Source organism: Nomascus leucogenys, chromosome X (genome assembly GCF_006542625.1).
Source record: "Nomascus leucogenys isolate Asia chromosome X, Asia_NLE_v1, whole genome shotgun sequence".
In the NCBI taxonomy this organism is placed as follows: Eukaryota; Metazoa; Chordata; class Mammalia; order Primates; family Hylobatidae; genus Nomascus; species Nomascus leucogenys.
In genome coordinates this window covers 139,441,386-139,467,502 of record NC_044406.1, presented here as the reverse complement: position 1 = coordinate 139,467,502, position 26,117 = coordinate 139,441,386, and the positions used below count along the sequence as shown (strand labels likewise).

The window sequence follows — 26,117 nt, the reverse complement described above, 5'->3', positions numbered from 1 at the left end:
TTTCGTGAGATGGAGCCTCACTCTGTCACCCAGGCTGGAGTGCAATGGCGTGGTCTCGGCTCACTGCAATCTCTGCCTCCTGGGTTCAAGAGATTCTCCTGTCTCAGCCTCCTGAGTAGCTGAGACTACAGGTGCGTGCCACCACACCCGACTAATTTTTTTTGTACTTTTAGTAGAGATGGGATTTCACTGTGTTGGCCAGGCTGGTCTCGAACTCCTGACCTCGCAATCCACTCGCCTCAGCCTCCCAAAGTGCTGGAATTACAGGCGTGAGCCACTGCACCTGGCCATCCTGAATCAATTATTAAGTTAATAACAATTAATTATTACATTAGTGGTTGCAAAAATGGTAATTTTCTGATAGTTTTTTCTACAGCTATTACTTGCCATTTCTCTATAAAAACCTTTCCTTTATCTCTGCTTTCTTTCCTGCATATCATGGACTTTTTTCTTTGTTTGTTTGATTGAGACAGAGTCTCACTCTGTTACTTGTGCAGAGTGCAGTGGCTAGATCATAGCCCACTGTAGCCTTGACTTCCTGGGCTCAAGCAATCCTGCCTCAGCCTCTCTAGTAGCTGGGACCGCAGGCACACACTGTCACAGCCGGCTAAATTTTTTTTTTTTTTTTTTTTTTGAGACAGAGTTTTGCTCTTGTTGCCCAGGCTGGAGTGCAATGGCGCGATCTGGGCTCACCGCAACCTCCGCCTCCCGGGTTCAAGCCATTCTCCTGTCTCAGCCTCCCGAATAGCTGGGACTACAAGCTCCTGCCACCACAAACGACTAATTTTTGTATTTTTAGTAAAGATGGGGTTTCACCATGTTGGCCAGGCTGGTCTCAAACTCTTGACCTCAGGTGATCCATCCATCTCGGCCTCCCAAAGTGCTGGGATTATAGGAGTGAGCCACCATGCCAGGCCTGGCTAAAATATAATAATTTTTTTTTTTTTTTTTTTTGTAGAGACAGTGTCTCACCATGTTGCTCAGGCTAATCTCGAACTCCTGGCCTCAAGTGATCCTCCTACCTCAGCATCCAAAAGTTCTGGGATGACAGGCTTGAGTCAAGACACCTGGCCAAGCCAACTCATTTTTTTGGGGAGGTGGGGGTAGAAATACTATATGGCCGGGCACAGTAGCTCACGCCTTAATCTCAGCGCTTTGGGAGGCTGAGGCGGTGAATCACTTGAGCCCAGGAGGTGGAGAACAGCACAGGCAACATAGTGAAACCCCACCTCTACCAAAAAATACAAAAATTAGGGGTGGGGGGACAAAAAAAATTACAAAAATTAGCCGAGCGTGGTGGCACACAGCTGTACCACACCTGTAGTCCCAGCTACTCAGGAGGCTGAGGTGGGAGAATCGCTTGAGTTCAGGAGGTGGAGGTTGCAGTGAGCTGAGGTTGTGCCACTGCACTCCAGCCTGGGCAACAGAGCAAGTCTCTGTCTCAAAGAAAAGAGAAAGAAAAAGAAAGAGAGAGAGAGAGAGAGAGAAGGAGAAAAGAAAAGTAAGAAAGAGAGAAAGAAAAAGGAAAGAAAGAAAGAGAGAGAAAGAGAGAAAGAAAAAGGAAAGAAAGAAAGAGAGAGAAAGAGAGAAAGAAAAAGGAAAGAAAGAGAGAGAAAGAGAGAAAGAAAAAGGAAAGAAAGAAAGAGAGAGAAAGAGAGAAAGAAAAGAAAGAGAGCGAGCTGGGCACGGTGGCTCACGCCTGTAATCTCAGCACTTTGGGAGGCCGAGGTGGGCAGATCACCCAAGGCCACGAGTTCGAGACCATCCTGGCTAACATGGTGAAACCCCGTTTCTACTAAAAATACAAAAAATTAGTTGGGCATAGTGGCACACACCTGTAATTCCAGCTACACGGGAGGCTGAGGCAGGAGAATCGCTTGAACCCAGGAGGTGGAGGTTGTAGTGAGCTGAGATCATGCCATTGCACTCCAGCTTGGGAAACAAGAGCTAAACTCTGTCTCAGAAAAAGGAAGAAAGGAAGGAAAGGAGAGAGGGAGGGAGGGAGGGAAGAGAGGGAGGGAAGGGAGGGAGGAGGGAAAGAAAGAAAAAAGAGAAAGAAAGAATGAAAGAGAAAAGAAGAAAGAAAGAAAGAAAGAAAGAAAGAAAGAAAGAAAGAAAGAAAGACAGAAAGACTATACAGTAAATTGAAATGGGCAAATGTAATGAAGAATGTCTGCGGATACTGAGTTACACTGGTGATCCTGAAGGCCTCTTGGAGGTGACATTGGAGCCAAGGTCCTAATGACGAGGAGGAGCTAGCCATGAGAAAGTTTGGGGACCATCTTACAAATAGAAGAATAAGTGCAAAGGGCTGGGGTCAGGCTGCCCTTGGTCGGAAGCAGAGAGAAGGTCCCAGAGGCCACAAAGAATGAGGGAGCAGGCAGGCAGGGTAAGAAGCAAGAGAAGGAGCTGGGAGTTAGGTCACATTGGACTTTTATAAGATAGAGCAAGGAGTTTGGACTTTAGTCCAAGTGCAAAGGGAAATCATTTTAGGGTTTTAAGCAGGGATGTGATCCCATGCAATTTTTTTTTTTTTTCGAGACAGAGTCTCACTGTGTCGCCTAGGCTGGAGTGCAGTGACACAATCTCAGCTCACTGCAACCTCCCCCTCCTGGGTTCAAGCGATTCTCCTGCCTCAGCCTCCTGAGTAGCTGGGATTACAGGCGTGCACCACCACACTCAGCTAATTTTTGTATTTTTAGTAGAGATGGGGTTTCACCATGTTGGTCAGGCTGGTCTGGAACTCCTGACCCCAAGTGATCTCCTGCCTTGGCCTCCCTAAGTGCTGGGATTACAGGCATGAGCCACTGCGCCCAGCCCCATGCAATTTAAATTAGAAATTAGAAAGTCATTCTGCGGTGTGGTGAATAGGTCATAGAGGGGAAAGTGTAAAAGAGAATCAGCCAGGAAGCTGTTGAGGGAGGTCAAGGAAAGATGCTGGCTTCCACGGCAGACTAGCAGTGGAGAGTGAGAAGTGGGCTGATGTGGAACCTATTTCAGAGGGAAACCCAACAGGATTTGCTGATATAGTTCAGTGTTTAATCCTTCCTTATGACTGCAAAGGAGGAAAATAGGTTGTCCAAACATGACAAACACTGTTGGAAATTTTATGTCACTTTATTATTCATTTTTTTATTTTTATTATTTTTCTTTTTGAGACAGAATCTCTGTCACCCAGGCTGGAGTGCAGTGGCATGATGTCGGCTCACCACAACCTCCACCTCCCGGGTTCAAGTGATTCTCCTGTCCCAGCCTCCCAAATAGCTGGGACTACAGGCGCACACCACGACACGCAGCTAATTTTTGTATTTTTAGTAGAGACGGGGGTTTCACCATGTTGGCCAGGATGGTCTTGAACTCCTGACTTCAAGTGATCCACCCGCCTCAGCCTCCCAAAGTGCTGGGATTACAGGCGTGAGCCACCGCGCCTGGACTGATGTCACTTTAAATACTTTTTTTTAATTGTAAATGTCATAAAAGACCACTTCGGAAAAAATTGGAGGGAAAACACAAAAAGGAAATTAAAATCACCCACCATACTATTAGCAGAGATCACGAGGATTTACCTGTTGCTGTATTGTTCTAGGATTTCTCTACATATGTACAGTAAGAGACTAAGTTGGCCTTTTGTTTTTTGAGGCAGGGTCTGGCTCTATCAACCAGGCTGGAGTGCAGTGGGGCGATCACGGCTAACTGCAGCCTCCGCCTCCTGGGCTCAAGCTGTCCTCCCATCTCAGCCTCCCTAGTAGCTGGGACCACAGGTGTGCACCATCACACCCAGCTAATTTTTGTATTTTTTGTAGAGGCAGGGTTTCACTATGTTGCCCAGGCTGGTGTCGAACTCCTGGGCTCAAGCAATCAACCCTCCTCAGCCTCCAAGAAGCTAGGACTACAGGCACGCTTCACCACACCCAGCTAATTTTTAAAATTTATTTTTGTATTTTTTGTAGAGACGGTGTCTCGCTATGTAGCCCATGTTGGTCTTGAACTCCTGGGCCCAAGTGATCCTCCTCCCTTGGCTTCCAAAGGAGGAGGATCACTTCGCCTGGCCTAAACTGGCATTTTCATACTCATAGTTGTGCAATCTGATTTTTCACGTTATATTAGACCTAGACCCACCGCCAGTACTTTTCGTTCAAGGCCCTGTCATTTTTTGCCTCCGTGCAGGCCTTCTGCTGACAGGCTCCCGCTCTGCACAGCCCACCCACTCTAAAATGCTTCCTCTAAAATGCAAATCCGATGCTTCACAGTCCATGGTGAAGCCCCCTTGGTTGGGCATTAGGGTCGAGGGCGAGAGCAGTATCCTTGGGGGTTACCCGACCCTGCCACCCTCCCTCTGCGAATCGCAGCATGGACGTTGTGCCACATCTCCTGGGGATCTTGGGTCCAAGTAAGAAACAGGGCGGGAAGCCGTCCAGGCACCCCAGGGCCTCACTGGGGTCTCCAGGGACGAGGCGGCAGGTCCCGCCAGCGCAGGCGCGCTAAGGTAACAAGGCGCGCTTAGGGGCGGAGCCTCGCGGGGTGCGCCTCTGGGATAGGCGACCACCGTGTCTTCAAAAGCCCCGTCAGGGCTGGCTTCCTGGGGCCGGACCAACTGTGGGTCAGTTTGCACCAGCGCCCTGGAATCGAGTTACGCGCGAAGGGGCAGAGTTTCTGGAGGAAACCGCAGCCTCTCAACCGCTGACCGGGTCTCAGAAGGCCCCCGGCAGGGCCGCTTGGCGGGAACTGACCACGCGCCAGGCAGACTCTCCAGCGACCTGCGCAGGCGCGTGTGGGCGGAGTCGTGCGCAGGGGGCGGGGCTTCGGGAAGGCGCCACAGAGGGGGCGGGGCGTAGGACCTGCGCTTCGGGGGTGGAGTCGGAGCGGCGCGGCGGCGGTCATGCGGGACGCGGATGCAGACGCAGGCGGAGGCGCCGACGGCGGGGATGGCCAGGGTGGCCACAGCTGCCCCGGGGGCGCGGACACAGCCGCAGCTCCGGCCGGTGGAGCTCCCCCAGCGCACGCGCCAGGTCCCGGCAGAGACGCCGCGTCTGCGGCCAGGGGGTCAGGAGTGCGGCCGCACATATTGTATCCTTTCCGAGCTGGGGGCTGCTTGCGGCGGGGCGAGAGCTGGACTCAGGGAGAAAGAAAGGAGGGCGGGCGGGGGCCGACGGAAAGGGGCGCAGGGGGGACCGGGGCTGGGGTATACGGTCAGAGGTGGTCGGAGGAGGGGAAGAAATTGAAATGGAGGGAGAAGCTCTGCTAACAGTGGCCTGGGCGAGGTAGGGAGTGAAGGGGGTGACGCTAGGCAGGGTGACCTGAGAGGGGGCTTCAGAGGAGCAAGAAGGCCTGAGACATAGGCAAAATCGTATCAGATGGCACCTTAACCGGATGACCCCCAGCACCCTCAGCGTGCCTTTCCCGACCCTCTTGGAGGCGGAAATCGCCCATGGGTCCCTGGCACCAGATGCCGAGCCCCACCAAAGGGTGGTTGGGAAGGATCTCACAGTGAGTGGCAGGATCCTGGTCGTGTAAGTTCTGAAAGGGACCGGGGTTGGGGGAGGCGGCCGATGGAGACATGGGGGACACCCAAGGATGAGCCCTAAGGAGCGCCAGGTGCGCTGGGCCGGTCTCTGCCTGAGAGGCTGTGTAATGGCAGGGCTCCCAAGGGTTTGCTGTATTGGGTGCCTGAGGAGCAGAGCGAGGGACCAGGAGTTGCCACCTCCAATTTGATTTTCTTTTCCCCTCACTTTTAGCCGCTGGAAAGCTGAAGACTGTCGCCTGCTCCGAATTTCTGTCATCAACTTTCTTGACCAGCTTTCCCTGGTGCTGCGGACCATGCAGCGCTTTGGGCCCCCCGTTTCCCGCTAAGCCTGGCCTGGGAAAATGGAGCGAGGTCCCACTTTGCGTCTCCTCCTAGGCAGTGCGTCCATCCTTCCCTAGGGCAGGAATTCCCACAGTTGCTACTTTCCTGGGAGGGCCTCATGTTTTATCTGGTTCTTAAATGTTTGTTACTACGGAAAATAAAACTGAGCTACTATTCCAAGTCTGAGTTTATTTTCAGCTGCAGCACCCTCCCAATACTCTTGTTGTGCTTGGGTTGCTGGGGAGGTTCTAGAATTCAGATATTGAAGGAGTACAAGGAAATTGAAGACAATTTAGGAAATGGAAGAAAATGAAAATCAATTGGGATCTGTCATTCAGGATTAACTACTGTCAACATTTTGGAATACTTCCTCAGTTTTACAGTTGCATTTACATAGTAAATGTGTAACTGTAACATACACCACATAATATTTGCAAGTTTAGTGTTAAATTTTTTTCCTGATTTTTAAGTCTAACGTGAGCTTTTTTCCTCTAACGATCGGTGAAGAAAGTGCTGGGGCAATTGACTAGTGTCTGGGGCAACGAGTCGGCTCCCTGGAAAATACAGTGTCTCCAGCCTTAGGGCGCTTTTGTAGAGTCTGTCAGATTTTCTGAGAGTGGAAAGGAAGAGGTACCACTGCTTTTATTCTCAGAAAACAAGGAAATGGTTTGATCCTTTTGAGTCTTGCTTTGAAGATGTGCTGTGTGGGAGCAGAGCAGCTCTTAACTGTAGGCTTGTTTCCCTCTATGGAAGCAACTAACACCATTCTGGGCACCCTGGCCAGTGCTGCCTAGGCGAACATGAGCTTCTCTATCCTGGTGGGTGGGGACAGCTGCTAGTCCCTGTCCTGCTTGCACACTGGAGTTCCTGTTCATCCTCTCCTGCTGGGGTGATGGCCCTCCCTGGTCTTGGGTAGCTTCCTCACACGCCTGTGCTCACCAGTAGTCATAGTCCGCTGAACACTGGAGCAGGAGCCTCTGTGGATATCCAGGGTTCTTTCCCTGTGCAGCTCTCTTCTCTCTGGTTCTCCGCCCTGCAAACTCCAGCTGCTGGGCCGCTCTGAATCAGAGTTTCAACTCCTAAAGTCCGGCTGTCTGCCAGGCTCCACCAGGAAACTCCACACAGGACACCGGGCCAGTCGCATGGCTTACCTTGTTTCCCAGCTCCCACACGTCACTGTCCCTCACTAGCCCACAGCCAGTTTTTTTATACTCTGCATTCCATATATTTTGTCTGGTTTGGGGTGTTCTTTCATGTGGCGCGACATATCCAGTCCCTATTACTCCATGTGGAGGAACAGTTTCCCTTTGTAGAATCTGGGGAGCTCTGCCAGTGGTGACGGTGGCACTCGCCTTCAGCTTATGAAGATGACACTTTCCTCTCTCCCTCTCTTTTGCTCTCATTCCTTTCTTAATATTTTTTAGACATTAATTATTGATGAGTAGTTGACAATTTAGATCTTTCACTTTTTTTTTTTTTTTTTTTTTTTTGAGACGGAGTTTCGCTCTTGTTGCCCAGGCTGGAGTGCAATGGTGCAATCTCGGCTCACCGCAACCTCCGCTTCCCGGGTTCAAGCAATTCTCCTGCCTCAGCCTCCCAAGTAGCTAGAATTACAGGCATGCACCACCATGCCCAGCTAATTTTGTATTTTTAGTAGAGACGGGGTTTCTCCATGTTGGTCAGGCTGGTCTCCAACTCCCGACCTCAGGTGGTCCACCCGCCTTGGCCTCCCAAAGTGCTGGGATTACAGGCATGAGCCACCGCGCCCAGCCGATCTTTTATTTTTTAATTATTATTATTTTTTTTTGATACAGGGTCTGGCTCTGTCACCTAGGCTGGCACAATCACAGCTCACTGCAGCCTTGGTCCCCAGGCTCAAGCAATCCTCCCACCTCAGCCTCCTGAGTAACTGGGACCACAGGCATGCACCACCATGCCTGGCTAATGTTTTATTTTTTGTAGAGAGGGGATCTTGCTTTGTTGCCCAGGCTAGTCCTGAACTCCTGGGCTCAAGTGATCTTCCCGCCTGGGCCTCCAAAAGTGCTGGGATGACAAGTGCGAGCCACCACACCTGGCCCCAGTTTAGCTCTGTTTCCCTTCCTCTTCCTCTCATGATGCTTCTGTTAGATTCCATCCATTTCTGAGAGATTTCCCCTGAGGTTAAAAACTGCCTTGTTTTCCTGTGGCTTAGTTGTCATTATCATATGATGGTAATATTTTCAGCCATCTCCCTTATCCTCTGTCCTCTGTCCACATGGTTCTGTCTGGGCCGATGGCACAGCTGTCATCCCGCAACTTCTCTTTATCCTGGGCTACAATCCAGTCCTGCCTCACACGTCCTTCTCTTTATTATTTTATTCCTTATTTGTGCAGTTGGTTGTTACGTGGACATGTCTAGTTTTGGTAAACACCTACGGTCCTACAACCACCACCACTGTCTGGCACCGTGGCCCCACAGCTGGACGGCTGGAGCTGGCAGCTTTTAAACCCAACTCAGGTGGCTGTCCAAGCCACCCTATTTAAAATTGCATCTCAAAAAAAAACAAAAACAAAAAAAGAAGAAAGGCCAGGCACGGTGGCTCATGCCTGTAATCCCAGCACTTTGGGAGGCTGAGGCAGGCGGATCACCTGAGGTCAGGAGTTCGAGACCAGCCTGACCAACATGGAGAAACCCTGTCTCTACTAAAAATACAAAATTAGCCGGGCGTGGTGACACATGCCTGTAATGCCAGCTACTCGGGAGGCTGAGGCAGGAGAATCACTTGAACCCGGGAGGCGGAGGTTGCAGTGAGCCAAGATTGCACCATTGCACTCCAGCCTGGGCAACAAGAGTGAAACTCTGTCTCAAAAAAAAAAAAAAGAAAGAAAAAGAAAAATTGCATCTCACTTGGCTGGGCACAGAGGCTTACAGCTGTAATCCCAGCATTTTGGGAGGCCAAAGCAGGAGGATCACTTGAGCGCAGGAGGTTCAAAACCAGCAAGACTCCATCTCTACTAAAGAAAAAAAATAATAAAAGCTGGGTATGGTGGCAAGCACTTGTAATCCTAGCTACTCAGAAGGCTGAGGCAGGAGGATCACTTGAGCCCAGGACATCAAGGCTGCAGTGAGTTGATTTTGCCACTGCACTCCAGCATGGGCAACAGGGCAAGATCCTGTCTCAAAAAAAAAAAAAAAGGCCAGGCATGGTGGCTCACGCCTGTAATCCCAGCACTTTGGGAGGCTGAGGCGGGTGGATCACGAGGTCAGGAGATCGAGACCATCCTGGCTAACATGGTAAAACCCCGTCTCTACTGAAAATACAAAAAATTAGCCGGGCGTGGTGGTGGGCGCCTGTAGTTCCAGCTACTCGGGAGGCTGAGGCAGGAGAATGGTGTGAACCCGGGAGGCGGAGCTTGCAGTAAGCCGAGATCATGCCACTGCACTCCAGCCTGGGTGACAGAGCAACACTCCGTCAAAGAAAAAAAAAAAAAACATAAAAAGTAAAAATAAGATTCCATCTCACCTGGCCGGGCACAGTGGCTCACGCCTGTAATCCCAATACTTTGGGAGGCTGAGGGGTGAGGATCACTGAGGCCAGGAATTCAAGACCAGCCTGAACAACATAGTGGCAATGTATCTCTACACACACACACACACAAAAAAAAGCCTGGCATAATAGAGTGCACTTACACACCCAGCTATTCAGGAGGCTGAGGTTGGGAGGATCACTTGAGCCCAGGAGTTTGAGACTGCACTGAGCTGTGATCTTGCCACTGCACTCCAGCCTGGGCAACACAGCTACACTGTCTCCAAAAACAAAATAATAAATTGCATGTCACCTTCTCCCCACCTGCATTACTTAACAGGCCTGGGAGTAAGACTTTGGTAGGCGCACCATGATGGGTGCCACGACCTCGACAGTACACAACTGTCAGGTTTTGAAGGAGTTGGCTGCAGCTGAAACCACCGGAGGGTTCTAAACAGTGAGGCAACATGATCCACCTTATATCATAACAGGATCTCTCTGCCTCCCACGCTGAGAATAGGCTGAAGAGAGCGAGGGCAGAAGCAGGGAGACTGGCATCCAGGCAGAGATAGACGATGGCACGGGAGAGCTGGGTGGGGGTGGTGGAAGGGAGGAGAATCTATCTATCTATCTTGAATCTGTCTTGAAGGTAGAGCCACCGGGGTTTGCTGATGGGTCGGGCATGGCCCTGGACCTCCCCAAACCCTCTGGGACCCTGCAAGGAGTGGTCCTTTCTCCCATAATGGGCTCCAGCTCATGCAGCGTCCACAGGTCTACTGACCTGCCCCAAGGACAGAGCCCCACGTGGACGGCATTTCCCCAACATTTAATCAGGAAAAAACATTCCATGAACAAAGAAAAACTCATGCAACTAAAGAGGAGAGAACGGGGGGTCTGGGACTGTGAGACAGGGCCAGATTCCTCAGAGGAGGCAGAAGACACAGAGTAGTAAGGCACGGCTGCCTTGGCCCCACAGGGCGGGCGCTGGACGGAGCGGGCGCTGAATGGGGTGGCTGAAGGAGTCGGAGCAGGTGCAGACAACACTGAGGACGTCTGGCAGTAGGCTCAGGAGGAGGAGCGTTCTAGGGCCCCCAGGCCCAAGTCAGGCCCTGGCACAAGCCTGAGTCCAGCCCTCTAGGTACTCAGAGAGAATAGGGCCCCGAGATGCTTGAGGGGGACCCTGTGGCCCAGCGTGGCATAGCCAGAATTCTGAGGAAGCTTTGGAGGCCTCACCCCAAGTGCTGCTGGTACCGTGACCCTGCCTTGGCATGGGTGGGGTCAGCCATGGCAAGGGTGAGGTGCCAGAGGCCAGACCGAGGCTGATAATGCTACAGAAAGGAGCCCAGACGGGTGGCAGGGCCCAGGACAGCTCAAGGAAAGGCAGGTGAGTGAGGCTGGCGACATCCCGTGGGGGACACATATTTACAGATGGAGACGGAGGCGAAGTTCGATTCAATAAATAGGCAGAGGGATATAAATAGCAGGGAGGGTGGGGCTGTCCCAACACCTGGGCACAGGGCAGGAGGGTGGGGGTATTGCTGCTGCTGGCGTGGGGGCTCGCCCTGTCACCCCTCCCCCTACAGGGCCCAAAGCAAGGCACTAATGAAGGGGGCCGGGGTGTGCTGGGGGCATCATGGCCAGGGTGACCTGCCGCACGATACCCAATCCAGGGCTCAGCCCCGGGACCCAGGCTTGAGCCAGCCACTCCCCTGGATGGGAGGACGGCACAGGACTGAGAAGCCCCCTCCTCACCGATTCCACCACCTTAGCTGTCACTGGACACGAGGCTGATGATCTGTTCCAGTTTCTGCCGCAACTTATGCTTCCGACAAGAGGCATCTCGGTCCAGAGCCGTGAGAATCTGGGGGAGAGGGGTCCCCTGGAGCTAGGCTCTGTAGGGGGCGCAGCTCCTGCCATGCAAAGTCCCCACTTCCCAGCTGGGCTCCTCCCTCCCACACGTTTCACCCCTCCGTCCTCCCCCGCAGCCCCTGTACAAACCCACCAGCTCTCCCCAGCCCCAAATGCCCCTCGACGACAGCACCTTCTCCTCCTCCTCTCCACGGCTAGGGTGCAGCCTCTCCCTAGAGTGACCTGGACTCTGGACTCGCCGTGCTGGATTCCCCCTCCCATTACCTCCTAGCCCAAGCCTCCCTCGCCAGGACCCCGTGACCCTCGCCAGACCCAGTGAGTGTTCTGCAGGTCACCATCCTTCACCAGCAGCAGCACTGGAAGACGGAACTGTGAGGGGTCCTCACTGGCTCAGGTTGCCAGACCCCACCAGGCGCTCTCGGGCATCCTCCCTGCTAGCTGCTGCGCCTCCCCTCCCCTCCCCTCCCCTCTTCGTGTCCGGGGGCCCTGGGCTCAGTGCTTGGACCGCTTCTCCCTCCACACCCACTCGAGGCTTCCCTGTGAGCTCATCCAGGCTCAGGGCTTTAAATGCCATCCACAGGCTCGCAAATGTGTCCAGCCCAGACTCCATCCTGAAGTCCACACCTCTGTGTCCTCCTGCCTCCGGCCATTTCTCATCACAAATCCTGACCCATCCCTTCCAGTGCTCAGGCCCTTTAACTTTTGCCCAGTGGCCACTTTGTACCCAGCCAGTGGCTTATCTCCTGGGTCCCTCAAATTCCAGCATCTACCTGTGATCCCAGAGAGCATCACCTGTGCCGGCCCCGGGCCCTGGTCAGGGGAGAGACCGTGAACAATCTAAGAAATAGGCTCTGTGTCCCTTCTGTCCCCAACCCCCACCAACCCTCCTGCCTTTGTCACTGGCTGAACCTTCAGGACCAAGTAACTGGGAGTCTGTGGGGATAAAACACACCTCCTGGCGGTACTTGGTGACATAGAAATAGAGCTCGCTGAGTGCGCTCAGGACATTGAAGTCGCTGGCGTGGAGGCGGGACTGCTCCACCAGGTAGGCATCCATGTCCTGGTCGCTGATGGATGCCATCTTTGCAATGTCTCGATAATACCTGTTGGGACCCTGAGTATGTCACTTGGGCAATGTCACAAAAACTAGAACCCCTGCCCTCACTGCCCGGCCAGCCCCCGGGCTTCCTGCCTGTAGCTGGCTGGCCTCACACAGGCAGCCCAGGGAGGGGCAGGTCCTGCCCTCTGCCACCCACAGCAGGGCGGAGCCCACCTCTCCACCCAGCTCTTGTAGTTGGGGATGTCCTTGGCATAGAGCAGTTTGTTGGAGGGGGAGTCCTTCCCCAGGCGGTGCTCGGATGTAGAGCAGGAGTCCATGAAGGTCTGGGCTACCACCGACAGGCAGGCGTCCGTGATGCTGTTCTTGTGGATGTCGAACACGAACTGTGGGTTCTTGATCACATTCACCCAGAAGCGCAGCGGCAGGCTGTGGACAAGAGGGACATGCGCCTGAGGCTCCCTAGTTAGCCCCAAGGGGCCCCTCCCATGTGCACGTCTCTTTCCTGTCGGGCCGGCTCACATCTTGTCCGGGGTGGTGAGAGCAACACATTTAGGGTGAACGGCCTTTCCTCTAAGTCTCTGCTGACCTTCTGTTCTCAATAGGCCTCAACCCCCTCCGCAGCTTCTCCTGTCACCGCTCTCACCACCTGCGACCGACCGCCAGCATCTCTATCTGGTGCAAGACCCCAGAGGGCAAAGGCCTTACCACCACCATCCCACCCACCCAGGCAGTCCAGCTCCAGAACCGGACGCAACAGGCCCCTTGGCTTGATGGCACTGTCAGTGTCAACCCCAAGCCAGGCCTCGTTCGCTCCTGCCTGGATGCTACTCCAGGCCCTGGGTCCCAGCAGAGCCACCAGCATCTTCCGCCCACCAATCTCCAGACAGGCTGCTGGCAGCCCAGCACGGGGCGATACCAGTTGCTCTTCCAGGTGTGGCGCACGTCGGGGTCGCTGATCTGGCGCTGGTCCGCCTGCTCATCCAGGAAGTCAAACATGTACTTGATGGCCAGGGGCAGGGCCGAGCCCCGGTGGGCTGTGCTGAACACCGTCTCAAAGAGGTCATCCACGAACTTCTGCAGTGTGCCCTGTGTGGGGCAGAGAGGTCACAGGCTATGAGGGAGCCAGGTCGGGATGTCCCCAGAGCAGGACAGATGGAGGCAGAAAGGCTTGGCTTCCCTACAGGGCCAGTGGCCTCTCAGATAGACACAGCCTTTATCTAAGGCTCAGAGTTCCCAAAGCAAAGACCCTAAGAAAGGCCCACTGGAAGCAAATGATCCATGGCCCCCTCCCCTGTAAGGCCGGGACAACCTCTGGGCTGAGGCCAAGGCGGCGAGAGGCAGGCCCACACCTTGGTGGCCAGCAGCCGTGTCAGGTAGATCTCGGAGACCATCTTGCTGCCACGGTCCCCCTCGCGATGGTCGGCATGGTCGTGGTTTTTCACCAGGTGCCACAGTTTGGTGCCCGTCTCCTGGTCAGGCGTGATCATGGGTGCCCGTGAGCGGAGGCTGTCGGGGCTGCTGGCTGTGCGGAGCAAGCTCTCTGGAGCAGAGAACGCATGTGACCCTTAGGCCACCACCTGGCCCCTGCCCCACTCTCCCGGGAGCTCAGCAGCGTGTGGGGACCCATCTGCCCTCACTGGCCGACCCTCTGTCTACACTCCACAGAATCGACGGCACTTGGAAGTGGGGGTTCCCCGGGACGGCTTAAGCAGCCTCGAAGGGCACACGGCCACCACACTGAGGACACCTACCGTAGCGGCTGAGGGAGCGGGTGAAGGTGAAGGAGTCGGCCATGTTATAGGCAGACACTTGTTTGGGCACCAGTGCCACCAAGGAACCATCTGTCACCTGGAGGCCCCAGAGACAGAGGGGGACAGTGCAGGAAGCTGAGAAACCAAGGAGCCCCCACCCACCCCCACCCAGGAGGGGAGCCCACGAGTCCAGGGAGAAGGGCGAGGGGAGCCAGGGCCACTGCTCCTGTGTCCTGCTGCAGCTCAAGGCAGGGTCCTGGCTCCCAGGTGGCCCTAGCGGGGAATGGGCCCCAACCCCTCACCTGGTAGTGGGCCAGTGAGTTGAGCCTCTTCCAGTCACACTCCATCTTGGTGGTGACATCCTCATCCTGGAGGATGATGCGAGTCATGCGGCCCTGGCGCCACTCTGTGGGCCACAGACAGCCCTTAAGATTACGCTGGCAGCCCCCAAGTCCCTGGCCCACTCCTCTTAGGGAACAGGGTTCAGGTGGGAGCGGGAGAGCCCAAGGAGGTCACACGGCACAGGAGGGTATGAGTGGGAGCCAGGAGGAGAGGGCGGGGACCTCACCCAGGTCCATGTCCTCAGCTTTGGGGCGCTGGGAGTACGGAATGCCCTTGTACACAGTGTCCAGCAGCTTATCTTTGGCCTGGGTGATGCTGTCACAGTTGAGAACCTTCACTGGGACCTGGGCACTGCCCTCGTTCTCCGGACACATGCAGTGAAGGGTCTGAGGGGAAAGTGGACTCCAGTGTCAGTCTGGGGCGAGGCCTCTCTCTGTGCCCACACCTCTGGCCCTCCCGGCCCTGCGCTCACCAGGGTCTTGTAGTCGATCTGCTGCCGGATGAGCTTGTCCTCGCTCAGGGAGTATCGTGCCTCGCCCGTGATGGCATCAATGGGGCCCTTCTCCATCTGCTGCTTGATGGCACAGTAAAGCAGGAAGAGAGGCTCCCCAGCACACTCCTGCAGCCAGGGACAGGTGCACAGCTGGCTGCCTGCCTGATCACTGGCCGGTCCTCTGCCACCACCTCCCTGCCACCCGCCCACCTGGCGCACCTTCAGAAACTTATGCAGCAGGAACGTGAACCAGTTGGTAAGCATCTTCTCAGCCACTGACTCTGTCCTAGGGCAAGAGAAGGGGGCTCGGGCCTGGCAGGGGTGGGGCTTGGGCAGGGGGGAGGGCCAGGCAGGACAAAGGCGTGGCCTGGATAGAGCGAGGCAGGTACCTGCGTAGCAGCAGCTTGGGGTGGTTCTTGCTCTGGAGGTTTTTCTCAATGAGGTCGGCCAGCAGTTGCTTGAGCAGCCCCGTGGCATAGTCGAGCCGGCTCTGCAGGGCCACCATGGTGAGCGAGGCCACGGTGCCGCGGTCGCGCATGGAGAAGCTGCTCTGGGCCTCCAGCGTGTGGATGAAGGTAAGCACGAAGGCGCGGCTGTGCAGCAGCTGCCCAAAGAGGCGCAGGGCCTTCTCCACGTTGGGTGGCGTCTGTGGGGAGCAGGAGGTCTCAGAGGGTGGGGGCAGCCCTGAAGGGAATGGGGGGGCAGGCCGGGCAGAGGCTCACATCCAGCTCCTTGAGCACCGGGTGGGCCTCGATGCCCGGGAACAGCACGCGCACAGCATAAGTCCGGTAGTCCAGGAAGGGGATCTGCACCTCGTCCATGTGGTTAGTCAGCTCATTGATGTCTGTCTGCAGCTCTGCAAAAGCTGGGGGGTGGAGAGAGAGAATGAGTGGGCAGGAGGGAGGTCCCTAGCTTCCACACCACATCCCGCCCCGCCTCAGGCACCTTCCTTGCACTCCAGGGCCACGCGGGACTCCAGGTTGTCCATCTGCAGCTGCAGACGCTTGAGGGTACGGTCCGCATCCTGAGTCTTGCGCTTGTAGGCCACCAGCACAGCCGTGATGGCCAGCAGCAGGAGCCCGCCCCCCACCGCCAGCCCCATCATGGCCGGTAGGGTCAGCGCCCGCTCTGCCGAGATGTGCAGGGTGCCCAGCCAGAACTCCAGGCCACCCACCAGCACCTGTGGGGACAGACCTGAGGTGAGCTGACCACCACGCCCACCCTGGGCTGCCCAGGGGGTCTCCTCATCCCCACCTACCATGACAGGCTGCCGGCCAGTCTGGCTGGGTGAGTCGCACAGGAGTTGTGTGTCCGAGACAGTGAGCGAACACGGCTGGCCTCCTATCAGCACAGTGTAGTTGAGGCGGGAGCTGCCGGCTGCCGCGGGAATCAGGTTCTTGCCCTGGGGGTGGAGGACAACGTCAGCCCAGGACGCTCCACTTTCCCGCCCCTCCCCGCCCTCCCCCCACCCCCCCCCCCCGCACCTTCAGCACCACATGGGAGCCCGGTTTGATGTCCAGCACGCCAGAGGGCCCCAGCGGCTCAAAGCTGGGGTCAGGGTAGTAGGTAAAGGAGGAGCGGTTGAGGGAGCGGGCCGTTTGCACGTGGTCCAGCAGGAAGCCAAACTCATCAGGGTGCTCGCCTTGCGCCCGAGGCTGGGGCCGCCCAAGAAAGATGCCAGGGGCCTTACACAGCATGGCAGTGTCGTTGATCACCTGGCATGTCTGTGGGGACAAAGGTGGACAGCCAGGCACGTGAAGCCACAGGCTGCAGGGTCGGGGTGGGGCAGGGCAGCTGGTACTCACATTGGTGGTCTCGATGCCGCGGTACTTGGCACGGACCCGGGGCTCCTGGACCGTCAGCAGGTGGGTCCCACTCACAGTGATGGCAGTGCTTCCACTAGGGACACGGCAGGGGCCTCAGGCTCCCTCCTCCAGTGCACCCACCCAGCCCTGGAGAGTGATCGAGGCTGCCATGGCAGCCCAGGCCTTCCCTGACCCTGGATCACCTAGTGGGTGCCGGGTACTGTGTAGCCAGGACAGCTCTACCCCCTCTACCAATGAGGGCCTAGGCTCCGGGAGGAGCCCCACCGGAGCTCAGAGACCACCCAGTCCCTGAGCCCTCTGGACACTACCAGGCTCCCCAGTCCTCCAGGGTCTTACTTGATGATGCTCCAGGTGGGCTCAAGGCGGGTGACGGTGGGGTCCTGAGTGTAGGTGTAGATGACCCCGGAGCTGGAGATGTTAGCCCGGTCAATGGCGAGTGTGATGGGGGCCTGGCTGGGGCCCAGGGTGGAGACAGGTGAGATGCACACGATCGCCTTGGCATCTCTCCTACATTGGCAAGCAGGGTGCTTGGAGCGGGTGGCCCAGGGCCCTCACCCACCCGTCCCCATGGCCCCCCACACAATGCCCAACCCAAAGCTGGCAGGGCCCCGGCCCACCTTACAAACTGGCACTCGCTGTCCCTCACAGTCACTGTGACCCTGCTGCCAGCATCCAGAGAGCTGCCTGAGATGGTGAGCCGTGTGCCCCCTGACGCCGGGCCACGGCTGGGACTCACTTGGTCAAACGTTGGGGTCTGCGGGAGAAGCTGCCCTGAGGGGAGGAGCCGGGCCGGGCTGCTCCACACTCCCCTTGCGGGAGAGAGAAGGGACAGGAAGGGGGAGGGCCAGCAGCCACGCACCACAAAGCTGTAGAGCTGCTCCGACTGCGTGCGGAAGTCAGCTGAACAGTCACCCACACACAGCTCCACGGGCCCCGGCAGCGGGCTGGGCACCAGCGACTCCTCCATCTCACACACGATCCTAGGGCTCAGAGAGCGTCAGGGCCAGCCAGGCCACATACGGCCCGGGCACCCACACAGCCGCACTCACCTCTCAGCACTGATGTACTCGGCCGGGATAGAGTTGCAACGCACGCCAGCCACCCGCAGGCCCACCTCTCGGGACAAGAGGCCCAGGTTCTCACCCACGATGGTGACCCGGGTGCCTCCTTCCTTGGGCCCCACGAGAGGGTGGATCTGTGGAGCAGGATGGGCAGTGAGAGAGCTGGCTCAGACTCCCAGGTGCCCTGGGAGTTGGCAGTGGGCAGGGGCGGTGAGGAAGGCTGACCTGCGTGATGCGGGGGTGGCTGCACCGGGTGCCCTTCTGGCTCAGGTGCATCCAGTTGGTCTTCGGGGCCGGGCAGTGGGTCCGCAGCTGGCACCTGTGCTCTGAGATGCACCAGCCACAGTTGAAGCGGGGATCAGCCTTGAGGCAGAGGCCACAGCTGGGCCGCTGCGCCCAGCACTTGTACAGGAGGGCTGCAGGCACAGAAGGCACTGCTGACGGAGCAGGCAGTGGCAGAAAAGTGGAAAGTGGGGAGCACTAGGGCCCCCAGACCCGACCCCAGCAGTGCCGACTGCCTTAGGAGAGAAGCTCCCTGGCCCGTGCCTTCACCTCGGAAGCTGGGAGGCTTGTCTATGGGGAAGTCTCCATCCCAGACCACGGAGAAGTCCAGCTCGGTGTCACCATGCTCATCACCTTCATAGGAGTACTAGAAGAAAGGAACCCACGGGACCCCAGATAAGATGTACAGAACCCCTACCCAAGATTTTTGCCAGCTGCCCCCCCTCCTCCAGGTACAGGAATCCCTAGCAGGAGACTCAAGAGAGTTCCCTGCCAGGGAGCTGGGCATAGACAAGAACGATCCACACCACGCCACAGCCCAGACCCCGAAGGGAGGCAGCGGGCGGGACCTCACCGAGGCGTTCTGGCACTGCACACTGCTGCTGTTGAAGCGCACGGCAGGCACCCGCTGCTGCCGCCCCTGTACCCGCACCACGCACTCATAGTTCTTCTGGCCCGACTGCGGCTGAGGTAGGTTCTTAGCCCGCAAGGTAAGAGGCTGCATGACCCCAACGGGGATCAGGAGGTCCCCACTGGGCAGGATCTCAGGGCAGCCCTGGGGGGAAAGCGCCTGTCAGCTGCACACAGGGCCACCCTTGTCCAGGCCCAGCCCGGAGAAGGCTCAAAGAAACCGAGAACACATAGAAGCAGGTGGCCCTGCCCGCACCGCAGAGCCCAGCCCCTCGCACGCGGCGCCCGCCTCACCTCAGGGCTGTGGACCCTGCCCTCCTGGAAGGAGCACTCGTGGGGGCGGCTGGTACACACGTGGCGGTACTTACACCAGTGGCAGGGGTAAGGGCTGCCAACACAGGACATGCACCTGGGGGGGAAGTGGCTTCAGAAATAACAGAGGAGGCTGCACTGCCCCTCACTGCTCCCCAATAGGACACATCGGGAACTGAAGGAAGAAGGCAGCCATATCAGGGGACAGAGAGATGTGGGGATGTCAGGGGCTATCAGGACCTGACAGTTAGCCCCTGATGCCCCAGAAACAGCTGCCCTGAAGGCGTCGCCTGTCCCGGAGGTCCCCTCTATCCCCAGGGGTAGGGACGGGTGCTGTGCCAGGTACTCACGACTGCAGGACGCTGCAGTTGTAGAAGACAAAGTCAGCACTGGCAAACCTCACACCTGTCTCCCTGGAAAGAAGCTGCAGCCGCACGGTGCGGGTGGCCCCTGCAGCAGTCCCGGGGTGGCCGTGAACTCTCTGGGGGTAGGGAGAGGCCGCACCATGCCCCACCCTGGGCAGCCCCAACCCACTGACCGTGCCCCCTGGTAAGAGCTCGGAGCTCCTGGAGGGAGGGTGAGGGGCAGAGCAGTTCACCGGAGGGCAGCAGGACCGCCTCGCTCTCCGCCGCCTCCTCGAAGGCGCAGCTCACGCCCGCGCTGAGGTCTGGCGCGTTGTGCAGGGTGACGGTCAGCTGGGGGAAGCAGAGGGCTCAGGGCAGGGCGGACTCCCAGCACTCATGTGCACACCCAGCTGAGCACCCCCAAGCTGCTCACCTGTACCCCAGGCGATGTCACTGATACATTGTTGGGCCGGACCCGCACCTGGACACACTTGCTCAGCTCCTCAGCAAAGCCATGTGGGGCAGAGGCGCCCAGACAGGCCCCTTCGCGGCAGCACCTGCACGGGGTCGGGCCAGAGCCAGTCCTGCCACTGCCCCGGGAGGGCCCAGGCCTGTCCAGCTCACAGTGCCAGGCAACAGCGAGCCTTGGCCTCGTCCCCTGGGGCCCAAGGGACGTCACTCGGGGTGGAGGTTCCACTCATTAGCTGGAGAAAGTGGAGGAGGGCGGGGGAGGCCGCAAGGGCACGGCTGGGTGTGGCTGGCTCCCCCTGGCCAGTGGGGCCCTCCAACTCCCCGAGCAGGGGCCCCTGCCCTCACCTGTGCTGCAGCACACACCAACCACAGTGTGGGTCCCCGGAGCCCAGGCAGGCTGCGCAGCTCTGGTACTGCTCACAGGTCTCCACCGGGAGCTGGCTCACCTGGGGACAGCCACGTCAGCACCCAGCCCGCCCCCACCCCACCACCCGCCGCCACCCACCACAGGCCCACCTGCTTCTCACTCAGGAGATAGATGTGCCGGTGGTCCGGGCTGAAGAGCAGGTCTCGGAGGATGGGGCTGCCATCCACCACGGGGACTGTCTCATACAGGTGGGCATCCTGGGAGCCATCGACCCGCACCTGAGCCACAAGACCAGCCTGATGCCACCACAGCCTCCTGCACCTGGGACATTGTCTTCTCCAGCCAGAGACTTTGGAGGTTGTGGCTCCGCTGAAGTCAGGGCCTGGTGGGGTTCAGCACTCACACCCACAGCCCTGAGGCCAGAAAAAGGAGGGTGCTGACGCCACAACATGCCCTCAGCAAACAGAAGGACAGAGTGATTCGTGTTGCCCAGGGTCAGGATGCAGGGGAGGGGAAGAGCTAGAAGATGGCATTGATTAGGGGAATGAGGTAGTGGCGATGGTTGTGCCACTCTGCAGATCCACAGAAACCCACTGAACTGTGCACTTTAAAATGGGTGAATTGGATGGTACGTGTTCAACAAAGCTGCTACAAAGGAAAAGAGGGTCCCAGGAACAGAGCAAGTGGGCCAGGAGAGTTCATCATCCTTCTCCACAAACCCTTCCCTGCACCCCCAGACCAACTCCTTGCCCTCCTGGGGGATGGCACTGCATCTATGAGGCAAGCAGGATGACAGCACTGCAGTCCCCCGACTCCTACCTATTCAGAACGTACCTGAGTGCCCAGGAGTTCATCTCCCCCTTCATGCCAAGCTACCCCCAGATCCCCAGTGGAAGCAGCTGCAGCCCCAGGGCCCATGCGGGAGCATGGATCTGGAAAGCCCTCTCTGGGAAAGTGACATTTTGGGTAGGAGGGGAAAGATGGGAAGTACTGAGCCAAGGAGAGGGCAGGGGCGAGTGGGTCCATCCCAGGGATAGGGAGGCTCGAGGGGCAAGGCATTTGCTCCCTTATTCATTCAACAGAGGACCCAGCAATGCCGGCTCAGCCCCAGCCCTGCTCTCGTGGCAGGGAGACCCCACAATAGGTCTGTTCTCTGTCCCCAGAGCCATACGAAGCTGGCAATTCAGTCCACAGTGGGAACTGGCAATGGTGAGGGTGGGCGGCCGAGGGGCTACCTGAGGAGCAGGGCCAAGCGCCTGGGACCCAGGCACGGAAATCTCCCTCCCTGCACCAGCCGTGTCCTCTCCTGTCCTGTCCTGTTGTCAGGGCTCTCCCGTGTGTTCCTACCACCAGCCTTGTCCCATATCTGAGACTGTCCCCACCCCCACATGCCCAGGGCTCTGGCCACCTTCTTCAGGCTGCCGCTGCGCGTGCCAACGAAGACCACAGAGTGCTGGCGGTAGGTGTAGGCGGCCACGCTGGCCATGCCATCGGTGCTGTCGGCCAGCAGGGGCAGCCCCTCAATCACATGCAGGCCTCCCAGAGGCTGGTTCAACACCAGCCCGCAGAAGTTGCCGTTGATCTGCATGGGCTGGTGAAACAGACGAGGAACCCGTGAGAGTCAAAACTCCCAGGCGCAAGCACACAGCAGCCAGATGGAGGCCGGCAGTTCCTGTGTCCCAGAAGAGAGCGGGATCTAGAACCCGGACCCCTCCAGCGAGGCCTGACTGCTCGCCCTAGGGTGCTCCAGGAAATTGGTGGCTGCGGAGGGAGACAGAGGAGGGACAGCAGGGAGGGAGGAGGGACAGCAGGGAGGGAGGAGTGAAGCCTGGGCCCACAAGACTCTTGTTGACTCAAGACAAGGGGCAACCAGGAGACAGAGCAAGGAGGAACGAGCTGGGAATGGAAGCAGAAGTGGGGCACTGGGCAGGCCAGAGAGAGGGAAGGAGAGGGCAGAGATCCCTGGAAGGGAGAAACAGGTGGGAGGGCAATGGTGCCACTCCCAGCGCCATGGCAAAGCCTGGGACAGGATGACTGGCCATGAGCCCACGCCGGGCATGGCAGACCTGGGACAGGGCAGAGGACCAGTGTGGGGTGATGAGGGGCTCACGGTGTTGATGCAGGGCAGCTCCTTGTTCAGCAGCCAGGGCAGGGCCAGAGTGCCCTCCCCACGATAGCAGGACTGGATGCGGCGCCGGATGTGGGCATTGATGTTGCTGAGGGTGAAGAGGCAGAGGATGGTCTGCCGGGGTGGGCTGGCCCGGTTCTTCTGGCCCTGAGAGAAGATGGTGAAGAGGACGTCCTCGTCAGCTGGCACACCCAGGGCCTGGGCCAGCAGCAGGCCAGGTTTGGCCAGGTGGGCGCTCTGCACCAAGCGGTACTCCACGCCGCGCCAGGAGCAGCCGATGGGGAATTCCACGTATGAGTAGAACTCTGAGTCCCCCGCGCACATGCGCACGATCTTGGATGTGAAGAATTTCTCGCCCGCTGTGTCCAGCAGCGTCTGCTGGGTGTCCAGCTGCAGCGTCAGGAAGTACACGAAGGAGGCGCTGACGAAGCCGTAGATGTAGTAGATGTCAAAGGCAGGGTATAAGGACAGCGTGTCTGAGGGGATCTTGATCTGGGAGGAGACAAACTCATCCTGGTACACCTGGGGAGCAGGAGGAGGAAACAGCATCAGGTGAGGCCCTGTGCCAACATCGCGGGCCACCGCCAGCTTCCCTCTGCATCCCCCTCCCGCCCGGATGACCACAGAGGCCCAGGCCAGAAAGGCTGCAGAGGGCAGGGTGACCAGCCTCCCTGCACACAGGGGACCCCCGCAACCTGGGTTCAGGCTGTCATCCCACCCTCCGCAACCTGTCTGCACCCCAGACACTGAGGAGCCGAAAAGTCCCCTCTCAGAGCAGGGCTCTTCTGGGACGCAGAGCCAGGACTGGGTGGAGGAAGGAGGGAAGGAAGGGCTCACGCACGAGACTGAACATGTCCGCGCTGTCTTCATCACTGATGAGCTTGCGGGAGCTCAAGGTGGGGAAGTACTCCGACTTGCCGTCGACAGCAGTGCCCACGAACAGCTTGCTGGGCCCCTGGCCCTGCTCCACAATGACACCAGCCATGGAGTCGGGCTCCTGGGCCCCCGACAGGTAGTGCTCCTTGCGGTGGTGCGGCTCACCCAGCTTGAAGAGGTCGTCCAGGCGCAGGAACTGGCAGATGCCCTGCCAGATGCTGCCGCAGGCCACCAGGCGGCGGGCCGCATAGTCTATGAGCAGCAGCTTGTTGATGTTGTCCACGGGGGCCAGGCGGTGGGCACACACACGCATGCTAGGGGGCGGGTAGCAGCGAGCGTTGTCCTCGACGGGCCCCGTGACATGGGCCCGCAGCTCAGTCAGGTTGGGGGCCAGCTTAAAGACTCGGTTCACTGCGCCCACGAACACCTCCCCAGTCACCCGGTGCACAGCCAGGTGGGTAAGCGTGGTGTCTGTCACCACGAAGGCACGGAAGGGCCTGTTGCCCAGGGCCCCCCCCACGGCAAGGAAGAGCAGCAGGAGGAGGCAGACAGAGGGCATGGCCGGCAGCCGCGCCTGGGGACAGGCCTAGGGAGAGACGGTGTGTGGGAGTCAGAGGCCTCGAGCCACAGAGGGCTGGGCCATTCACCCACCACCCCACCAAAGCCCCAGATGGCCACCGCGACAGGGAGAGAGGAGGGGCCTCTGCCAGGGCGCATGAGTGAGCAGCCAGCGAGGGCAGGCTTGGGGGCCATCAATCGTCCCTCAGCCCCTGTGCTGGAAAGGAGCCAGGAGGCCTCGCCTCAGCTGGGCCACACCCAAAGGGGTAGCAGAGCAGATGCTGGGAAAGGCCAGGCAGGAGGCCCTCCGGAACTGAGACCCCAGATGCCACATCTCAGAGCCCGGGGCAACCAACAGCAAAGAACAGCAAGCCCCAGGCCTCTGGGCTGCCCCCAACGCCTGAGCTGAGGCGAGAGGGAGGCAGGGGCAGAACAATCGCAAGCTGGGGGAGAGGGGCAGGGCAAGGAACACCACCTGGAGTGGCACTGCCACCAGGGGCCCTGGGACAGAGGTCTGGGGAATGGAGGCCTGATGCAGGATCCAGCACCACCACGTCCCCTGCAGGGGCCCCAGCTGCCTCCCCGACAAGGGCCTCACAAAGCCAAGTCGCGCCTGCCCCTCAGCCACGCACCCAGACACACATCAGTCAAGCTCTGCTCAGCCACAGCCTGCACGGCTCCCCCTCCAGACCCAGAGGTTCACTGGGGAAGGGAATGTACAGGGGGCCCAGGAGCCTTACAAAAGGAGGAGCAATGTCCCCAAATACAGTCAAGGCCTTGGAGAGACAGGGCAGGAGCCACAGGGACAGTGCCGGGACTGGCACTTAGTCCCCAGGCCACACCCAGTCAGCCCCAGGCTGCTAAGACAGCAGAGCAGTGTCGTGGCAGCCAACAGGGCAGGGCTCAGCGCTACCCTCTCAGTGCCAGCTTGAGGACGGGAGGCCGGGAGGCTGGGGGGGGGGGGGGGCGGGGGCGGTGCAGGGAACCAAACCAAGGAGGCACAGGAGAGAGAAAGGAAAAATAATGCATTTGCCAGGAACAAGGAGCAGGCCCAGCTTGAAACTGCAAAGTTTCAGCTCAGATTGATCACCTCTCCAGGGCTCTTTTGTCAGCTGGACCCCTCATGCAACAGCCGGAGAAGAAAGGAAGGCCAAAGAAAAGAGAGGCCACATCCTGTCTTCACCTCCTCTACATCCCGGGAGCACAAGCCTAGGGACAGGCTGAGGACAGGTCGGGAGTGAGACCTGGGGAGGCAGAATTTCAGGCCCAGCCCCCACCTGTAAGTGGCAACCTCGGGCATCACAGGTACAGCTGGGCCAGCAGAGAGCCTGAGGAAGGGGCAGCCCCACGCAGAGACTGGGGTCCAGCGGCCGCCCCCCACACCCCCCACACCCCCCACCGTGCTGCTGGTCCAGTATGCCCGGGCCCCATCAGGGCACCCGTCGGCGGACTCGCGGAGCCCTTAGCGGGAGGGAAGTACAGCGTTGATCCTCCGAGGGGCCGCTCTCCTGCGACAAAGGGTCCTCTTTGGGCAGGGGGCTGGTCTTGGGTTGGCGTCCCCACCACGCGGGGCACAAGGGGCCGGGCAGGCCGGCGCCAACGGGCAGGGATAGGGCCTGACCCCCACAGGCCGAGCCGGACCCCCGGGCTGCCGGACCCCCGGGCTGCTGGAGCCCCGGGCCCCGAGCTGGCTGGCCCCGCACGGACGGCGAAGATGACGGCCACCTACCTGTCCCTCCGCTGGCTCCGGGAGGCCGCCCTCTGGCCACGTGGACGCGCCTCCGAGCCCCACCGCGGCCCCGCTCGCGCGCCCCCACGGCCTCGCCCCGCGCCCCGGGCCCCACGCGCGCAGCCGCCGCCGCCGCCCACACACTGGGCTGGCCCGGGGGCCGCCGGAGCCTTTTAAACCCGGACCGTACCACCGCGCGGGGCGGGGGCGCCTGGGGACGCCCGGCCGAGCGGGACGCAGCGGCAGGGGACGCAGGCGGGGCCGCTGCTCCCCGGGGCCAGGGACCTCGCGCGCAGTCCCGGCCCCGCGACCTGAAGGGGGACCCGCCCTGCCAGCGGACCCCCTTCGCTCGATGGCCGCGTCCGCGGCGCGCGCCTCCCCCGCGCCCCGGCTCGCCGCCCGCCGCCTCCGGCGACCCCGGAACCCGCGCGCGCCCGCGCCACACCCCCTCGGGCCTGGGGCGCGCGCCCGCCTCGCCCCACCCTGGCTCTCGGAGACGCGCCCGGGGGGTCACCTGCCACCGAGGCGCGGCCTCGCTGGTCCCGGCCTCCCAGGTGCACTCCCGCCGAGGAGCCGCGCCCCCAGCTCAAGACACGCCCCCGACGGTCTCTAACCCGGAGGGCGGGCGGCGACAGCCGTCCAAACCAGCCCCTTCCCCGGCGACCCT

At 59.0% G+C, this 26,117-nt stretch overlaps 2 protein-coding genes across 2 annotated transcripts; one reads left to right on the top strand and one right to left on the bottom strand.

Moving 5' to 3' along the window:
* The first annotated feature begins 4,542 nt into the window (after nt 1–4,542).
* Nucleotides 4,543–6,025, top strand: LAGE3 (L antigen family member 3). The gene is made up of 3 exons (XM_004092959.3): nt 4,543–5,067; nt 5,382–5,510; nt 5,736–6,025. Exons 1-3 carry the CDS (start codon nt 4,880–4,882, stop codon nt 5,848–5,850), a joined length of 432 nt encoding a protein of 143 aa, XP_004093007.3. The 5' UTR covers nt 4,543–4,879; the 3' UTR covers nt 5,851–6,025.
* Nucleotides 6,026–6,469: 444 nt separating this feature from the next.
* Nucleotides 6,470–25,589, bottom strand: PLXNA3 (plexin A3). The gene is made up of 33 exons (XM_030807142.1): nt 25,451–25,589; nt 23,129–23,749; nt 22,270–22,809; nt 21,568–21,750; nt 20,309–20,437; nt 20,138–20,238; nt 19,755–19,878; nt 19,516–19,672; nt 19,328–19,427; nt 18,960–19,074; nt 18,610–18,810; nt 18,306–18,402; nt 17,979–18,169; nt 17,742–17,887; nt 17,552–17,672; nt 17,310–17,446; nt 17,029–17,199; nt 16,672–16,765; nt 16,351–16,590; nt 16,125–16,268; nt 15,812–16,046; nt 15,589–15,731; nt 15,256–15,512; nt 15,086–15,152; nt 14,846–14,992; nt 14,600–14,759; nt 14,334–14,437; nt 14,032–14,128; nt 13,630–13,820; nt 13,197–13,366; nt 12,494–12,706; nt 12,173–12,323; nt 6,470–11,212 (listed from the first exon to the last, which is right to left on the bottom strand). Exons 2-33 carry the CDS (start codon nt 23,720–23,722, stop codon nt 11,117–11,119), a joined length of 5,616 nt encoding a protein of 1,871 aa, XP_030663002.1. The 5' UTR covers nt 23,723–23,749; nt 25,451–25,589; the 3' UTR covers nt 6,470–11,116.
* Nucleotides 25,590–26,117: the final 528 nt, after the last annotated feature.